Here is a 14,538-nt window from a genome sequence, read left to right as displayed (position 1 = left end):
TTGGATGATCACCTGTCTGGGGTCTTGTGAACCCAACATCCATTCCTGCCTGTGGCCGGGGGTCAGGCTAGATGATCTGTTCAGGTCCCTCCTGACTGTAGCTACTATGAAGATCATAGAAAAGTTGGGCTGGAAGGGACCTACAAGGTCATCTAGTCCAGCCCCTGCTCAAGGCAGGATTATCCCTGACTAAACCATCCAAACTAAGTGTTTGTCTAACCTATTTTTGAAATTTTCCCAGGATGGAGATTCCACTACTTCTCTAGGCAGCCTGTTCCAATGTTTGACCACCCTCATAGTCAGGAAATTCCTCCTAATCTCCATCCTAAATCTGTCCCACTTTAGCTTGAGACCATTGCTCCTAGTCCTGATCCCTATGGACACAGTGAAAAGCCCATCCCAGAGGAGGTGAAGGCATACGTGCAGCCATGTAACTTCTGTCTTTGGCACTCAAGCACTATTTCAGATCCCATTCCACCCTGCTGAAAACTAGGTGCGACCTGATGTTTAGGCATGTCATGTGAAATGGGATTCTGCCCAAGGTGTTCTTCAAAGCCTCTGGCTGCAACATTTTTTCCATTGGTTTGTGTCTGTGAAACATGCACATGTGGAAGATAATTAAGATTTCACAAATCTGACACACTGTCTATTGGCAGATACACTGATTAGTGGCACAGATGAGGCCGGGCCCTTGACTGGTGTACACCAGCAAATTCCCCAGGAAACTTGGTGAAGTGGTACTGCGTAAGACTAATAATGAGCCAGATTTATTAGGATCAGAGGTTGCAGGAGTGAAAATACAATTTTTTTTTGCCAGGGGAAATTATTAAATAAATAGAGGACTACAGCAGATGATAGTTATGATCTAAAATACATAAATATGAAAGAATATAAAAATGTTGCACTGATGTTGTCTTCTTAAGGGAAACAAAAATAAAATAATACTTCTGTGTGTGTGCCGCTCATCACTGGTGGTTGCACTATTTATGTACTTGCATTCTTCAAGCCATTCCAGTTTTAGAGCTAACATGTTGGTGCCCATTTTCACCACCATCCTGATTCCAGGTTTCTGCTCTTTCAGCTATGCCATCAGAAGCAAGGCATTCAAAGGGGCAGTGAGCAAAATGTTGAACAGAAAAACCTGCCTCAAAACTCCATATTTTAGAGTTCTCAAAACTAGAGGCTTAAATCAAGGTCATCTGGGGCTTTAAAGGATAAACTTTATATGTATACAGGCTTACTGTCCCTGTTACCCCAGCATATTAGTATAAGTAATCCAGCCATACTGGTCTCAAGTCCCAGGCTATACTGGTTGCAGTTCCTCACCCTTACTCAACTCATTTTTGGCTAACTGACCAGGTCATATTGGTCCAAGTGATCCAGCTATACTAGTCCCAGTTATGGAGGCTGCATCTTTGCATCCCACACCCCTGGCACTGGTCAAGTGGCTCTTGAGCCCATCAATGCTCAGCAGTATCAGGGGGAAAAAAATCTTCAGCTCACAAAACCTGCACATAAAGCTGAAGCAACTATACCCAGCCTTGAACTTATAGCCTTCAGGTCCTGAGCACTAGACCTGTGTGAATAGGGAACTATTTGATTCAGATTCAGCTGATTTGGAGGCCAGTAATTCAATTTGGAGATTTGGATTGCTGTTCCAAACCTATTTGGCCAAATCAGCTTTGGAAGATTTGGCACTGATTTGGAGAGATTCAGAGCTGTGGCCAAAGAGTATAATGGGGAATCAATGAAATATCTATAACTTTGTCTTTTTTTTTCCTAATTCAGATGAAACTTGAAGGGACGATAGACCCTTCTGAGAAAATGAAGCTTTCCAAGGTTCAAGGAGATAGATGCAGGGGTTTCTGGGAAACTGCACCTCAAAGTCTTGAAAGCAAAATGCATGTCAAGTGTATGTGTTAAGTCACAGTGAGGTGAAAACTGCATAGATGGTGGCTTCTGCCGAGGGCATGAAGCCTACCAAGTTTCAAGGAGATAGGTGCATGGGTTTCTGGGAAACTGCATCTCAAGGTGCCGACAAGCAAAACTCATGACATGGGTGACACTGTGTGTGTGTTAAGCTATAGCAAGGTGAAAACTGCAGGGATGGTGGCCCCTGCTGAGGCCATGAAGCCTGCCAAGTGACAAGGAGATAGGTGTAGCGGGTTCTGGCTTCTTGGGCCCTGCACCTCCGGCTGCTGACAGGCAAAAGGTTTCACAGCCGGCCCTATGAACTTCACTTCTTCAGCCTCCTTGCCTTGGTACATAAACTCATGGACTCAATAAAGAATTGGACACACTGCGACCCGCCGGACATCGGACTCCCCATGTACCTGTGCACTTTTCTCGAGAATCATACCAGGGATTGAGGTCAAGCTGATTGGCCTGTAATTCCCTGGATCTATTTTCCATCCTTTCTTGAAGATGGGTACCACATTGGCCTTCTACCAGTCTTCAGGCACTTCACCTGGGCGCCACTAATTTTTTAATATTTTTGCCAATGGTTGGGCTATGACATCTGACAGCGTACCCTTGGGTTTAAACTGTCAGGGCTGGCTGACTTGAAGGTATCCAGCCTGTCAAGGTGTTCCTTCACAAGGTCAGCTTTGATGGATGGTAAGGAATCTCCCTCACCCAGGCCTCCCTGTCCTGCAGTGGGCAGGGACATTCCATGGGACTGGTGAGAAACTGATGCAAAGTACCCATTTAGCAAGTTTGTTTTTTCCTGGGCATCGGTTGTCAGTTGTCCCATCTGGTTTAGCAGGGGTCCAATGTTACCCTTGATTTTTTTTCCAACTCCATACATTTCTGAAAAAGGACTTTTTGTTATCCTTGATATGTGAAGCCAGATGGAGCTCAGTTGCAGCCTTGGCTTTTCTGATCCGCTCCCTGCCGGTATGGACCAGTGCTGAGTACTTCTCCTTGGTGGTACTTTCAGCCTTCCATCTTTTATCAGTCTCTCTTTTGAGGCATGGCGTGGCGTGGCTTTTTTTTTTCGCATGCCATCCCAAGCCCTGCATCTTGGCATCCCATGGCTCTGGCCCTGGTCACAGGGCTTGGGTAAAATTCCTTCCTGATCCCAAATGCAGCTATTGGGCTAACCCTGAAGAGAGGGGCAAGACCCTCTAAGCAGGAACCTCTATGTTTTAGTCCCAACAGGAATAGTGACACAGCCCAGTCACAGTCCCCATGTTTTGCTGCAGCCAATATCAAGAGCTTCTGAGAAAGGCTAAAGAAGAAAAAAAAAACAAAAACTGCCAACACCTATAACAACAAGAGGGGTAAAAAACCCTTCCTAGCTCTATGTGGCTTCCAGCAAAATGCAAAAGAAAGAGCAACTGGCTTAAGGAGAGGTAGATGCTGAGGTTTGTGACTGCCCATACTCCTTTGGCACTGCACCCTGCTGCCTCGGACCAGTGCCCAAAGAACCTCCATCGCCCGCATAGACAAATTGCACTGTTAAGGAAGAAGGGCCCCCATTCCCAGAGGTGTGGAGTTGTCAACCCCCAGCTCCCATCTTGCAGCTTTGGTATCCCAGGTCCAGGTCATCACATGTTTTGAAAGCCTGTTTGCTGCAAGTATTTATCAGTTCCCTGTTTGCCCAACATTCAGCTGCCCTGAAAACCTTAATGCCCTTCTCCCTGTGTCAGCTATGGAAGGTAGGAGAGGGCTTCTGTATTACAGATGGGGGCCTAAGGCACAGAAAAATTAATAGTCTCCTTTTCAAAGAGCAGTTTAGGAACTTTTAATACATACAGACCCCTCCTGAGATTGGTAGTAGTCCTTTAAAGGGAAGGCAGTTTAAGGTCTGGGATTAGATGAGACCACTTGGCACCTTTGTGAATGTTCAGACATCTCAGTGCCTTTCAAATTTAGCCCCAAATAAATGAATCAATCTGTCATGGAGCTCTCCAGTGCAGACAGCCGAATCTAAGTCTCCAGTGTACTGCACTCCTGCCATAAACACTGGGCTGTCCTCCTGTAGGTGTCCATCTTCAGCCATGCCTACTGTTTACATAGCTTCAACACTGTTCTCCGTGCACATTGCACACACCTACAAAAGTCAGCCTTCCTGCCTTCCAGGAACCAGGGCTGACTATGGATGTAAGATATGTGAAAAATGAGAGCTTCTTGATGCTCCACATCTGATGGATAGTACCATGGGCCAAGAAGGGGTTTCCCAGCTCATCATATCCAGCCTCCTACTATCACTGGCTGGCATATCACACAATGCCTTGAAAATAAACACACTGTGTTCTTCCTTACAACTAGGTTTCTTGCCCCCACCACCTTTATTGGAAGCCTGATCCAGATACCCAGTGCTCTCATGGTTAGAAGTCCTTCTAGAATGGGCTGGATTGGTCCCAAAAGTCTTTCTTTTGTTGTTCTTAATGGTTTACCTTTTTACTCTCTCTCTCTCCTTGTACTCTATCCCTTGGAAAACTGTTCTCTGCCTGCTTCAGAGTATCTTTCAAGACATCTCTGACTTTCTTATTCCTCAGAGTATATATGAATGGGTTCAGCAAAGGTGTCACCACGGTGTGCAGAAAAGCCACCACCTTGTAGAACCACGATGCATGACTCTTTTCTGGTAGTATGTACATGAATATTGAGCAGCCATAGAAGATGGAAGCCACTGTGATGTGGGCTACACAGGTAGAAAATGCCTTCTGGCGGCCTGTGGCTGATGGGATGTGCAGAATGGTGGTGATGATATAGACATAAGACACTGTTGTTAAGAGCAGAGAGCCCAGAACAACAATAGAAGAAGATACAAAGCTCAGCATTTCCAGGAGGATTGTATCAGTACAGGCCAGCTTCAAGACTGGAATGATATCACAGAAGAAATGGTTAATGACATTGGGGCCACAGAAAGGTAACTGGAAGAACACAATTGCTGGGTAGAGGACAGAAAGGAATGCCCCGATCCATGTCCCTAGGGCTAGCTGGAAGGTAAACCAACCGTCCATGATGACAGAATACCGCAGAGGGTTGCAGATGGCCACATACCGATCAAAGGACATCACTGCCACCAGGATATAATCGGAGGTCCCCAGGAAGAAATAGAAGTAGGTCTGCATCAAACATCCAAAGAAAGAAATAGTTCTGGTGCCCAACAGGATATTTAGCATCATCTTTGGGATGATGACAGTGGTGAACCATATGCCTGAGAAGGACAAGTTACAGAGGAACCAGTACATTGGCATGTGCAGGCGATAATCATTCCACACCAGAGCAATGATTAAGATGTTCCCCATTAATGTCAGCATGTAGGTCAGGAACAGAGTGAGGAAGACGAGGACTTTAATCTCACAGATGCCAGAGAATCCCAGTAGGATGAATTCCTTCACCATGGTTTGGTTTTCAGATCTCATGGCTTCCTTTGCAACATGCCTGAATGAACACAAGAGAGACACCATGCAAAAAGACTCTCTTTCATGTAGGTGGATATAGGTCCCTAACTGTGTCCCTATTCCATCCTGCCTAAGTCCTGAAAAAAGACATTACCTCACCTGCTTTTTTAACTTGCCATCACCTTAGCCTGAAGATGAAGTTGCAAAAGCAATAATGAGGACACATGCAGACCTTGCACTACCTGGTTTTTCAGAGACTTGAACAAGGTGAAATTGAATTACACTTAAGTGCTGAATAGGTAAAGTGATCTCCCATAATTGTGAACTAAATTAAGATTAACTCTGCAGCAGTGAAAGGGACAATTCTCCTGTATGCTTTGTGATATAACTCCCCTGAAGTCACAGGGTCCAGTCCAGCTAGTCCAACCTGGTATAGCTCCACAAAACTTGGGTTGCAGCTCATCACACCCATGGAAATCAGGAGTAGCTTCAAAAAAGTTTGATCCTCTTCTCAATCAGGGTGAAAGGAGGAGTGAGTCCACTAGATTAAACCAAAAGGATGTTCTGCTCATTTATCCTTGCATATTACTAGCAACTCCTCTGAGTTTCATGCATGTACAAATGAGGGGAGATTCTGGCAAGGAAAGTGCTCACTTGATTTACTTTTCTTCCAAGCCTGATAATTTGGGTGAGCTGGACTAAAAGAAGACATGCACCCTCATCCATTATCAGAATCACTGAGTAATAGGGTTGAGGTATGGAGTGCTATCGAATCCAGCCCCGTGGATTAGATATGTGCATATTATCTAGATTAGCATATTATCTAACCTAGATATTATATGTGCCTGTTACCTAGATTAGCATATTATCTAATCCAGCCCCATGGATTAGATATGTGCCATTATCAGAATCACGGAGTAATAGGGTTGAGGTATGAAGTGCCATCTAATCCAGCCCCATGGATTAAATATGTGCATATCATATTCACAGTTGCTAGACTGTGTCAGACAGAAAACCTCCAGTGAAGGAGATTACAAAACTTCCCTGGGAAGCTTCTTCTATTTTCCTCCTGCTCTTACAGTTTGGTAGTTTGCTTGTTCTGTTTTTATTTTATTTTAATTTTCCCCCTTGAGTATGACTCTAAACTGCTTTCCTGAAGGTTAAGCCCGGTGCCTTGTCCTCTGTCCTCTATGACAAAGGAGAACAATCTCTCATCGCATTTTTAGGGCAGCCTCTCAAAGGCCTCCCTTTCAACCCCCCTTTTTTTCATTCCCTTTCTTAGGTTTTTCAACCACTTATACAGAATCTTCACTATATCAGATATTATCACTGCTCTGTAGACAGCCAGATAAGTGGTGCAATGATCCAGGTGCTAGGGACATATACTGGGAATCAGGACACTCGCATTCCCTTTCCAGCATTGCTAATGACCATGAGCCCAACTCTTCTGGGTTTTCTAAGAAACCTGAAGACATTAGGTTCCAGCCTTTATTGAAATTCCCTGGCATTGGTATCCTTATTCCCTGAAATGTATTTGAAAACCTGGTCTTAATCTTTCTCTGCCTTTTTTTCTCCAACTGTACAAAAACAGTGATCTTTGCCTCCCCCTGAAAGGTGCTTTAATTTCCGTTGGTGATGATCAGAATTCACCATTATTACCAGTTTAATTCTGTCCCCCAACAAGCAAATTTATCATTTATAACACCCTGCAAAACATCAGTTCTCTATGGAAGCAAGTGTTACATTTTTTTTTTAAGTTATCCTGCCTCTCACTTTACCCTTTCCTAATTTATACTACTTGGTATATTGGCACATAATGAAAAACATTATCTATTTATGCTTGGAAAACAAGTAGCAGTAATGCGTTTCAAAAGCATTTAATGGGTCAAAAGTTCCAAGGGAGCTTCAGTGCTTGAGTCATGTATATATACTTGAAAAATATAGGCTATGTCTTTAAAGGGTTTTTTAGTATTTTCCTGCTTTGAACACAAGAAACTCAAGAGAAAATATAACCATGCCCCATGTCTCTCTCTCTCTCTCTACCTTAATTTTATTGTGCACTGCAAATCATATTCCAGATCTTCTGCTGACACAGCTATTTCCTGACTAGTCTGCCTACACTGACCTCTGGAGAACTTATAATTTAATATAAATTATTAAAACACCCCTAGATCTGTTGCAAATGTGATGCCATCCAATAATATTAATACATAAATATCATACTTACATAAACAGAAGTTTTCAGCCTGCATTCCCAGGACTGTGTTGCAGAACAGCTAGATTGTGGCTGCAGTCGAGCACCATAAAATAAAATGCATCAACAATATTAGTATTAACATTAATATACTGTCAGAAAGTGAGTAATGACACTCCTGGTTTAACACCTTTTCCAGAGCAGTGAACTGCTCTCCCTCTCATTGTACTAGACAAAGAACAAACCTAATAGTGCTTCCCCAAGAGATTATTCCCAAACGTTGAAGGATTTTTAATATTATTATTATACAGAGAATAAGCTCAGTTTACTAGGGAAGTAGCTGGCTTGGTGAGATTTAATAACCCAGCAATCAGGTTAAGGAAAAGCTGTTCCTCTGGATAACCTTCATGCTGTATGGAACATCCTCAGAGATAATATTCATTTAAGGGACTATGTTTTATGAGAGGAGGGAAATCCAGAGATTTAGTAGAAAAATCACAGAATCATTGAGAAATAGAGCATTCACTGCTCTTTAGCACTTCGGACTGATGCGTGCATGTTTATATTGTTTCTTGTTAAATATTTCTGGCACCAGGTGGAGTTTGCATGAACTCAGACAGAGGTGCCAAACATCACTAAGGAATTTCAGTTCTTAATTGGCTGTATTTCCCAGGTGGGACACCAGCACCTTACCCTGGCTACATGTTGGGGCAACTCCTTAGAAATCAAGAGTTACATCTGTGCAAAAGGCAGAGTAGATGATGAGTCTACTTAGATAGACTAGCCTGGACCAGAGAAGACCCTCCTCCTTCATTTAATCAGTGGGACAAATTCCAAAAGTGATATGGGCAGGTGCTTTTATACTTCCCCCCAAAACACCTGGACTAGACTGCAATAGAGACAAAATACCGGACTAGCTAGATGCAGGTCTAGCTTGTTAATGCCTTAGCATCCTTTTGCAACCAGTTGCCAGCATAAAAGATGATAGTCTTTAAATATGTGCACGTGAAGTGCAAAGTATACAAAGTTCAATTGGCTTATGCCTGGAGTCTCTGTTTTAGGGTAGAGTGGAGTGTGTATAGCCACCTTTGGATGAGAGGACGACATTAGTGGGAGATGTCAAATATGAGGTGAAGGGTGGAAGGAGTACCTTGCCACAAATGGGTTAATGGGGGGCCCCGATTTGAGAGAAAGGAGCCATAGAGAAGAACAAACAGAAAATCCAGTATTGATGTGACAGAGAAAAGCTTTCAGGTGGGGGTCACACAACCCCTGTTATAGCTGTTCCACCTGTCTATACACTAGAATAGAATTCTGGCCCAAATCTCAGTATTTTGCACCAAAATATGCATATACCAGTTGGTTGTGATCATGGCCACAACTTACATCTCCAAAAACCTGAAACATTTCACTCTGATGATCATCTTCTGACTTCAGCATAACACAGCATAATGTAATGTGATATAATGCAACCAGGGGTAAAAGCCTACGCACAATATTGTGATAATTAATCAGAGAAATGTACATAACTGGACGTATTCCCAATCTGAATCCACTGAGCTGCAGTTTATGACAAAAATGGATTCAGCTGGAAAAAAACTTTTCAAGAAGTTGGAGTCCTGTTCCCCTTACTAGGGGTGACATTCTTACCTTTCAATCCCATCTCCCTTGCCACCAGAAAAGATAAATCAGGGAAGAGTTTGGCTCGTGATATATTAGCTAATAGAGATTTTGAATGGATGATATGACCTTGCTTACACTATAGGTAAAAGTCTGTCCCAGGGGCTCCCAACTTCAGAGCACAACCCAAATCAGGGTTGCAGGGGGTTCCCCCCTCGCTCCCCCCCTCCTGCCTGTGGGGCTCTTTCGGTGCACAGTCTGCATGGCTTTCGCTGCTGCTGCCCCCCATGATCTCGGCCTGGCCTGGGCTCCACTGGCACCACTGGGCATGAGTGACTCGGTGGTGGGGTCTTGACCTGGATTTAGGGTCACAGCAAAAAAAGGTTAGGAGCCCCTGATCTATCCTTTCCTTATTACCTAATTTCAGTTTAGGTCACCTGAATGGCATGTTTGGCACTTATATGCCCTGAAATATTTAGTTCTTGTCCATGCGAACAACTGGCCCTAAATATCTTCTGCCTCCCAGAAGACCAGTTTCAAATGGTGATCCAAAGAGGGGACTAGGGAATTGCTGAGCTGCGCGGTAGTGGTTGGATTAGCATTTTGGAAATCAAGAAAAAAACCCACTGTGTGAGGGAGGCCTGGGTGACTGAGTGCTCTGATCACACCGCGTTTGGTGTGAAAAGAAAAGATGGGAAGACCTGTCCCACCTCCTCACTCTATTCCAGGGAGCACACGGCTAGTTTCTGTGGCTGTGTAGTCATTTTTTGTCATCCATGCATGAAGGGAAATACAATGTCACTCTGAGTAACTGGGAAAGGCGAATCCTAGAGATGGAATTGACTTTGTCAGACAAGTTGAAGGTGGTTCTGTAGGGTGAAGCCTCAGAGAAGTGCTAGAGAATTTATCTTCAGGTTATCACTGTGAAATAATAAATTATCATCATTTCTAGTGCCCAAATGGGAAACAGAGACTTAAAAGCTACTGACTGACCTTCCCATGGGTCCTAGAGGGAGCTTAGGGCTGAGTGAAGTTAGACTCAACCTCTAGAGTCCCAGCCTACTTGCACCGTGTCTCAGCCATCTAAAAGAGTGGCCTGCAATTCTGCACTACATCATAGGAGAATAGGGCAGAAGGTAAATGGCCTTTAATACTCAAACTGGCATTGCTCATTTCCTTCACAATTTACCTAACACTCCTCTGATCAGCTCCTTAGTGGGTGAGGGGCAAGGCCATTGAGGTCATGTCTGTTTACACTTCTGATGTGGATTCAAATTTTTTTTTTTTTATGTTGTGTCTTGGGCAAAATCAACCAAATCAGTTCTGAATTCTACATATTGAGCAGAGCTCAATCATTCAGGTCTGTGTGGTGCTACTACTGACAAGTATTCTCCCTCCCAGAGTCTTCTCTGGGCTTCAGATACTGCCACATCCATGGCTGGTATCCTACATGCAAGTGCCAAGCCCGAAGGCCTTGGGGTTCAGATGCCATCTAGTGTTGCTTGCCCCCAGCCAAAAGGCCATAGGAGCAAGCTAGAGGGAAAGCCCAAGAGCTATCCCTTGTTACTATAAATTATGTGGCCAAGATCCTCCCATTGGGAGGCCTTAACAGACTTGTGCAGGGGTGCCTGCCCACAGTGCAATGGGCAGGTCTCTACCTTCAACTACACCAAATCATTCAAGGCCAGGAAGAAGGGTATCTCCCCTGCTTGGTCAGTAGAACAACATAGGCCAAAACCATCACCACGGTATCTGCCCGGCCAGGTAAGTGATGTGGACTAGAATCACTAGCTTGTTCATGATGTGCAGGCTGTGGAAGAAATGCAGACACACTAATGAACCCTCAGTCCCAGGAGCTTTGCACTATCAGCGTATGACGGTGAGCTGTAAACCAGGAATTAATGGCCAAGCCATCATAAAAGTGGCTGTGCCATTCTCAGGAACTGAGATCTCTAATGGATAAACTATTGTGATGAGGATACCCTCAGTTCCCCTTTTATACTTGCTCCTAATGAACAGTTAAGGGCAGAGTTCAGGTTTTCCAAGTGAGAGTATCCTAGAAAGGGCATGCTTGTTTGAATTATGTATAGAACTGTACTGGTAGGACTTGGAGAGGAAATGCAGCATCACTCTGCCCACAGAAGGCAGAAATGAATTATGTATAGAACTGTACTGGTAGGACTCGGAGAGGAAATGCAGCATCACTCTGTCCACAGAAGGCAGAATGCATCCAATATTGCTAGCTGAAACCTCTTGACCTGGGTCTAGTATACCTCTTCTGGAACAAAGTCCTTTAGTAATCCTATGTCATTTAGAGCCCAGACTCTGCAGCTGTTACATTGGACTCGACTTAAGTGGTGGAAGTCACAGAATGGGAGATCGACAAAGAGCTGCCAGAGGCAGGTATTAAGAGAACGAACCATCCCCATGGTTAGGGCAGGCAGGAGGTTGTTTCATAATGTCTTAGTTTCATAGTTTCATAGTCGGTAGGGTCGGAAGGGACCTGAGGAGATCATCTAGTCCGACCCCCTGCCATGGCAGGCTTTCAAAGAAGCCGAATAGAAACATGCACCAAGCTCCCATTGAGTGTTAGCACCTATATCTGTCTTAGACATCAAGGAAGCCCAGCCCTAATGCTAAAATTTTGAACCTCAGTCACAGTAAGTACTGCCTCCGTCCAAGGAAAAACGTTCAGACTGTTTGTGGGTTAACTTGAAAGTGAAAGTGAAGAGGGTCGTGTGGTTAAACTCCCTACCATCATGAACAAGGGCTAAACAACCTGGTATTGCATGCAAATAGTATTCTGACTCTGTCTGATAATCACTTCTCATGATTACTGTATGGAACCATGGCTGAAGTGACAATTAAGATGATAACTAATTAAAGATGCAGGAGAAATATTATGTTTCACTTGCATCAAAATGATTCTTGAAAAATAGATTAGGGAAAATAATAAACAAGTAAAGGAAGTAATTCTGATTTTTTTTTCTTACAACATGTTTTGAGTTTTCATAGACTTCATAGACATCAGGGCTGGAAGGGACCTCGGAAGATCATCGAGTCCAGCCCCCTGCCCAAAGGGCAGGAAGTCAGCTGGGGTCATAGGATCCCAGCAAGATAAGCATCCAGTTTGCTCTTGAAGGTGTTTGATAGAGTACAAGAGTGAAATCAAAAACACATTTCTATCCAATTTCATGGGTTTTTAGTGATGACCAAAAATAATGGAAGGAAAGAATGAAAGAACGAATGAACAAACGTTTTATTTAATTACCAAATTCCCCAGATCACTGTAAAGACATTACCTCATTGGGCTGAAGGGAAATGGAAAGGGTAGATGAAAACATTGAAGCCAGCTCCAGTGAAAGCAGAAATCAGAAATGCTGAACATATTAACCCTTTAAGCCATTTTAAGAATAGTAATTTCGGCATCTGCTTGTTTCATGATGCCTCTGTCTCCCAATGAGCTAGGTGATTTCAATGAAGTGCTAGGAAACCTGTAGCTGTGTCTATGAATCTGTTTGAGGCTCACTGTAATGAGTAGGCTGTTTTGAATGCAGGAGTCAGAAGGGAAAGCAGAGATCACTCAGTAACGGATCACCTACCCCATCTTGATGTTAAAAACTTCAAGTTATGGGGAGTCCACTATCTCCATTAGGATCCCTTCCTTCCAGGCTTTAATTTTCATACTTGTCAAATAACCATATCATAGTTTTAGTGGGGATTTTTCTTCATTTTCCATAACATGAATGCTCTTGTGGCTTTAATTGATTGCATGTAAACACTTGTCAGAGACGTTCTTCCCACTTGGGCACTGGTCAACAATATTCAAGGTGCTGTTCATCCTTCCCTTTGATTAGTTCAAGCAGCTGCAGGTTGAAATTAGCCTAAGTGATTTCTAGACATATCCAACTGAAATTCAGTCAACATCAGACATAAGTCCACTTATGCACTTTTGAAAAAAAAATTAAACCAGGGTCCTTTACTTTAATAAGATATTTAAAAATGTTGTGTTTATAGCATCGTTTTTCTCTTCCTTGTACAGAATAGCTCAAGATGGAGCCATGGAGAAGGAGAACCAAACCACAGTGAAGGAGTTCACTATTGTTGGATTCCCAAACATCAGTCAGTTTAAAAGCCTTGTCTTCCTCATTCTTCTGGCAATCTATGGACTGATACTCATGGGCAACACACTGATCATAGCCTTGGTGTGGAGGGATTATCGCCTACATTCCCCCATGTACTGGTTCCTCTGCAACTTGTCTTTCTCAGGCTTTTGGTTCACCACCGTCATCCTCCCAAAAACCATGCAGAGTCTCATGTCAAACAACCACATGATTTCTTTCTCTGGCTGCATCACTCAGACTTATTTCTATTTCTTCCTGGGCACATCTGAGTACATCCTAGTGGCTGTGATGTCCTTTGATAGGTACGTTGCTATTTGCAAGCCGTTGCATTACCCCATCATCATGAGTGGACAGCTGACACTGCAGTTGGTTATTTGCACTTGGATGGGAGCATTTGTATCAGTTTTGTGCCCCACCATACTTGTGTCCCAGTTACCATTCTGTGGCCCCAATGTTATCAACCATTTCTTCTGTGACATAAAGCCTCTGTTGAAGTTGGCTTGTGTGGATACCAGTCTTATTGAAAGGGTCATCTCCTCAATCTCAGCCTTTGTAGTGCTTAGCTCACTGTTCCTAACAACAATGTCCTACATGTATATCATCCACACTATCCTGCGTATCCCGTCTGCTATAGGACGCCAGAAGGCATTCTCCACCTGTGTAGCCCACATCACCGTTGCTTCCATCTTCTACAGCTGCTCTATTTTCATGTATGTCCTGCCAAAAAAACTGCACTCCTCAGAGTTTTACAAATCAGTGTCCTTCCTTCACACTGTCATCACTCCTTTGCTCAACCCTTTCATATACACGCTGAGGAATGAGAAAGTCCAGATTGTATTTAAAGAGATGCTCAGACAGGGAGTTGGGAATGTTTCAAAAAGGTTCTGACATGTATGTTAGAGGTATTAGATTAAGAGATTTTAAAATAAGATTAAAAGTGATGTTCTTTACATTTCTGTCTGTGCCTAACTTCCTTGAACTATTTAGGAAAATAAACCTTCTGCTTCCCTCCAAATATGATTCCAGCATTAATTCATACAGTTTAGTACAGGGACAAATCAAACGACATCTATGGTTGTGCTCCTTCACCTTCCTGAGAAGGATTGGTTGAAATTTTCCCGTTGTAGCTACCAGCTGGTTTTGACCTGAGACTCTTAAATCTTCTCAGCCAGACAAGTCATGCTGCATTTCAGAAATATCCATTCACTCTTCATTCTTCCTTCCCTGTGTTACAAGGCATGCATTG

The 14,538-nt window shown here is 43.4% G+C and overlaps 2 protein-coding genes across 2 annotated transcripts; one reads left to right on the top strand and one right to left on the bottom strand.

Annotated features, from left to right (window-relative positions):
- Positions 1–4,388: 4,388 nt before the first annotated feature.
- LOC102380787 (olfactory receptor 6M1-like) lies at positions 4,389–5,375 on the bottom strand. Its single transcript, XM_006037439.2, has one exon. It carries the CDS (start codon positions 5,373–5,375, stop codon positions 4,389–4,391), a length of 987 nt encoding a protein of 328 aa, XP_006037501.2.
- LOC102380533 (olfactory receptor 6M1-like) lies at positions 5,374–14,180 on the top strand. Its single transcript, XM_006037438.2, has 4 exons — positions 5,374–5,440; positions 6,637–6,864; positions 12,958–12,998; positions 13,263–14,180. Exons 1-4 carry the CDS (start codon positions 5,374–5,376, stop codon positions 14,178–14,180), a joined length of 1,254 nt encoding a protein of 417 aa, XP_006037500.2.
- Positions 14,181–14,538: the final 358 nt, after the last annotated feature.

Source organism: Alligator sinensis, unplaced genomic scaffold (assembly GCF_000455745.1).
Source record: "Alligator sinensis unplaced genomic scaffold, ASM45574v1 scaffold526_1, whole genome shotgun sequence".
NCBI classification, from domain to species: domain Eukaryota; kingdom Metazoa; phylum Chordata; order Crocodylia; family Alligatoridae; genus Alligator; species Alligator sinensis.
This window is presented reverse-complemented; position numbering and strand designations above follow the sequence as displayed.

Bases quoted from the DNA above. Each gene is read 5' to 3' on its own strand.
- LOC102380533 (XM_006037438.2), top strand. From the start codon at position 5,374: ATGGCTTCCTTTGCAACATGCCTGAATGAACACAAGAGAGACACCATG. The intron at 5,441-6,636 runs GTAGGTGGATAT...TCCCTTTCTTAG, and splicing joins GCAAAAAGACTCTCTTTCAT to GTTTTTCAACCACTTATACA. The intron at 12,999-13,262 runs GTGCTGTTCATC...ACAGTGAAGGAG, and splicing joins ACTGGTCAACAATATTCAAG to TTCACTATTGTTGGATTCCC.
- LOC102380787 (XM_006037439.2), bottom strand. From the start codon at position 5,375: ATGAGATCTGAAAACCAAACCATGGTGAAGGAATTCATCCTACTGGGA.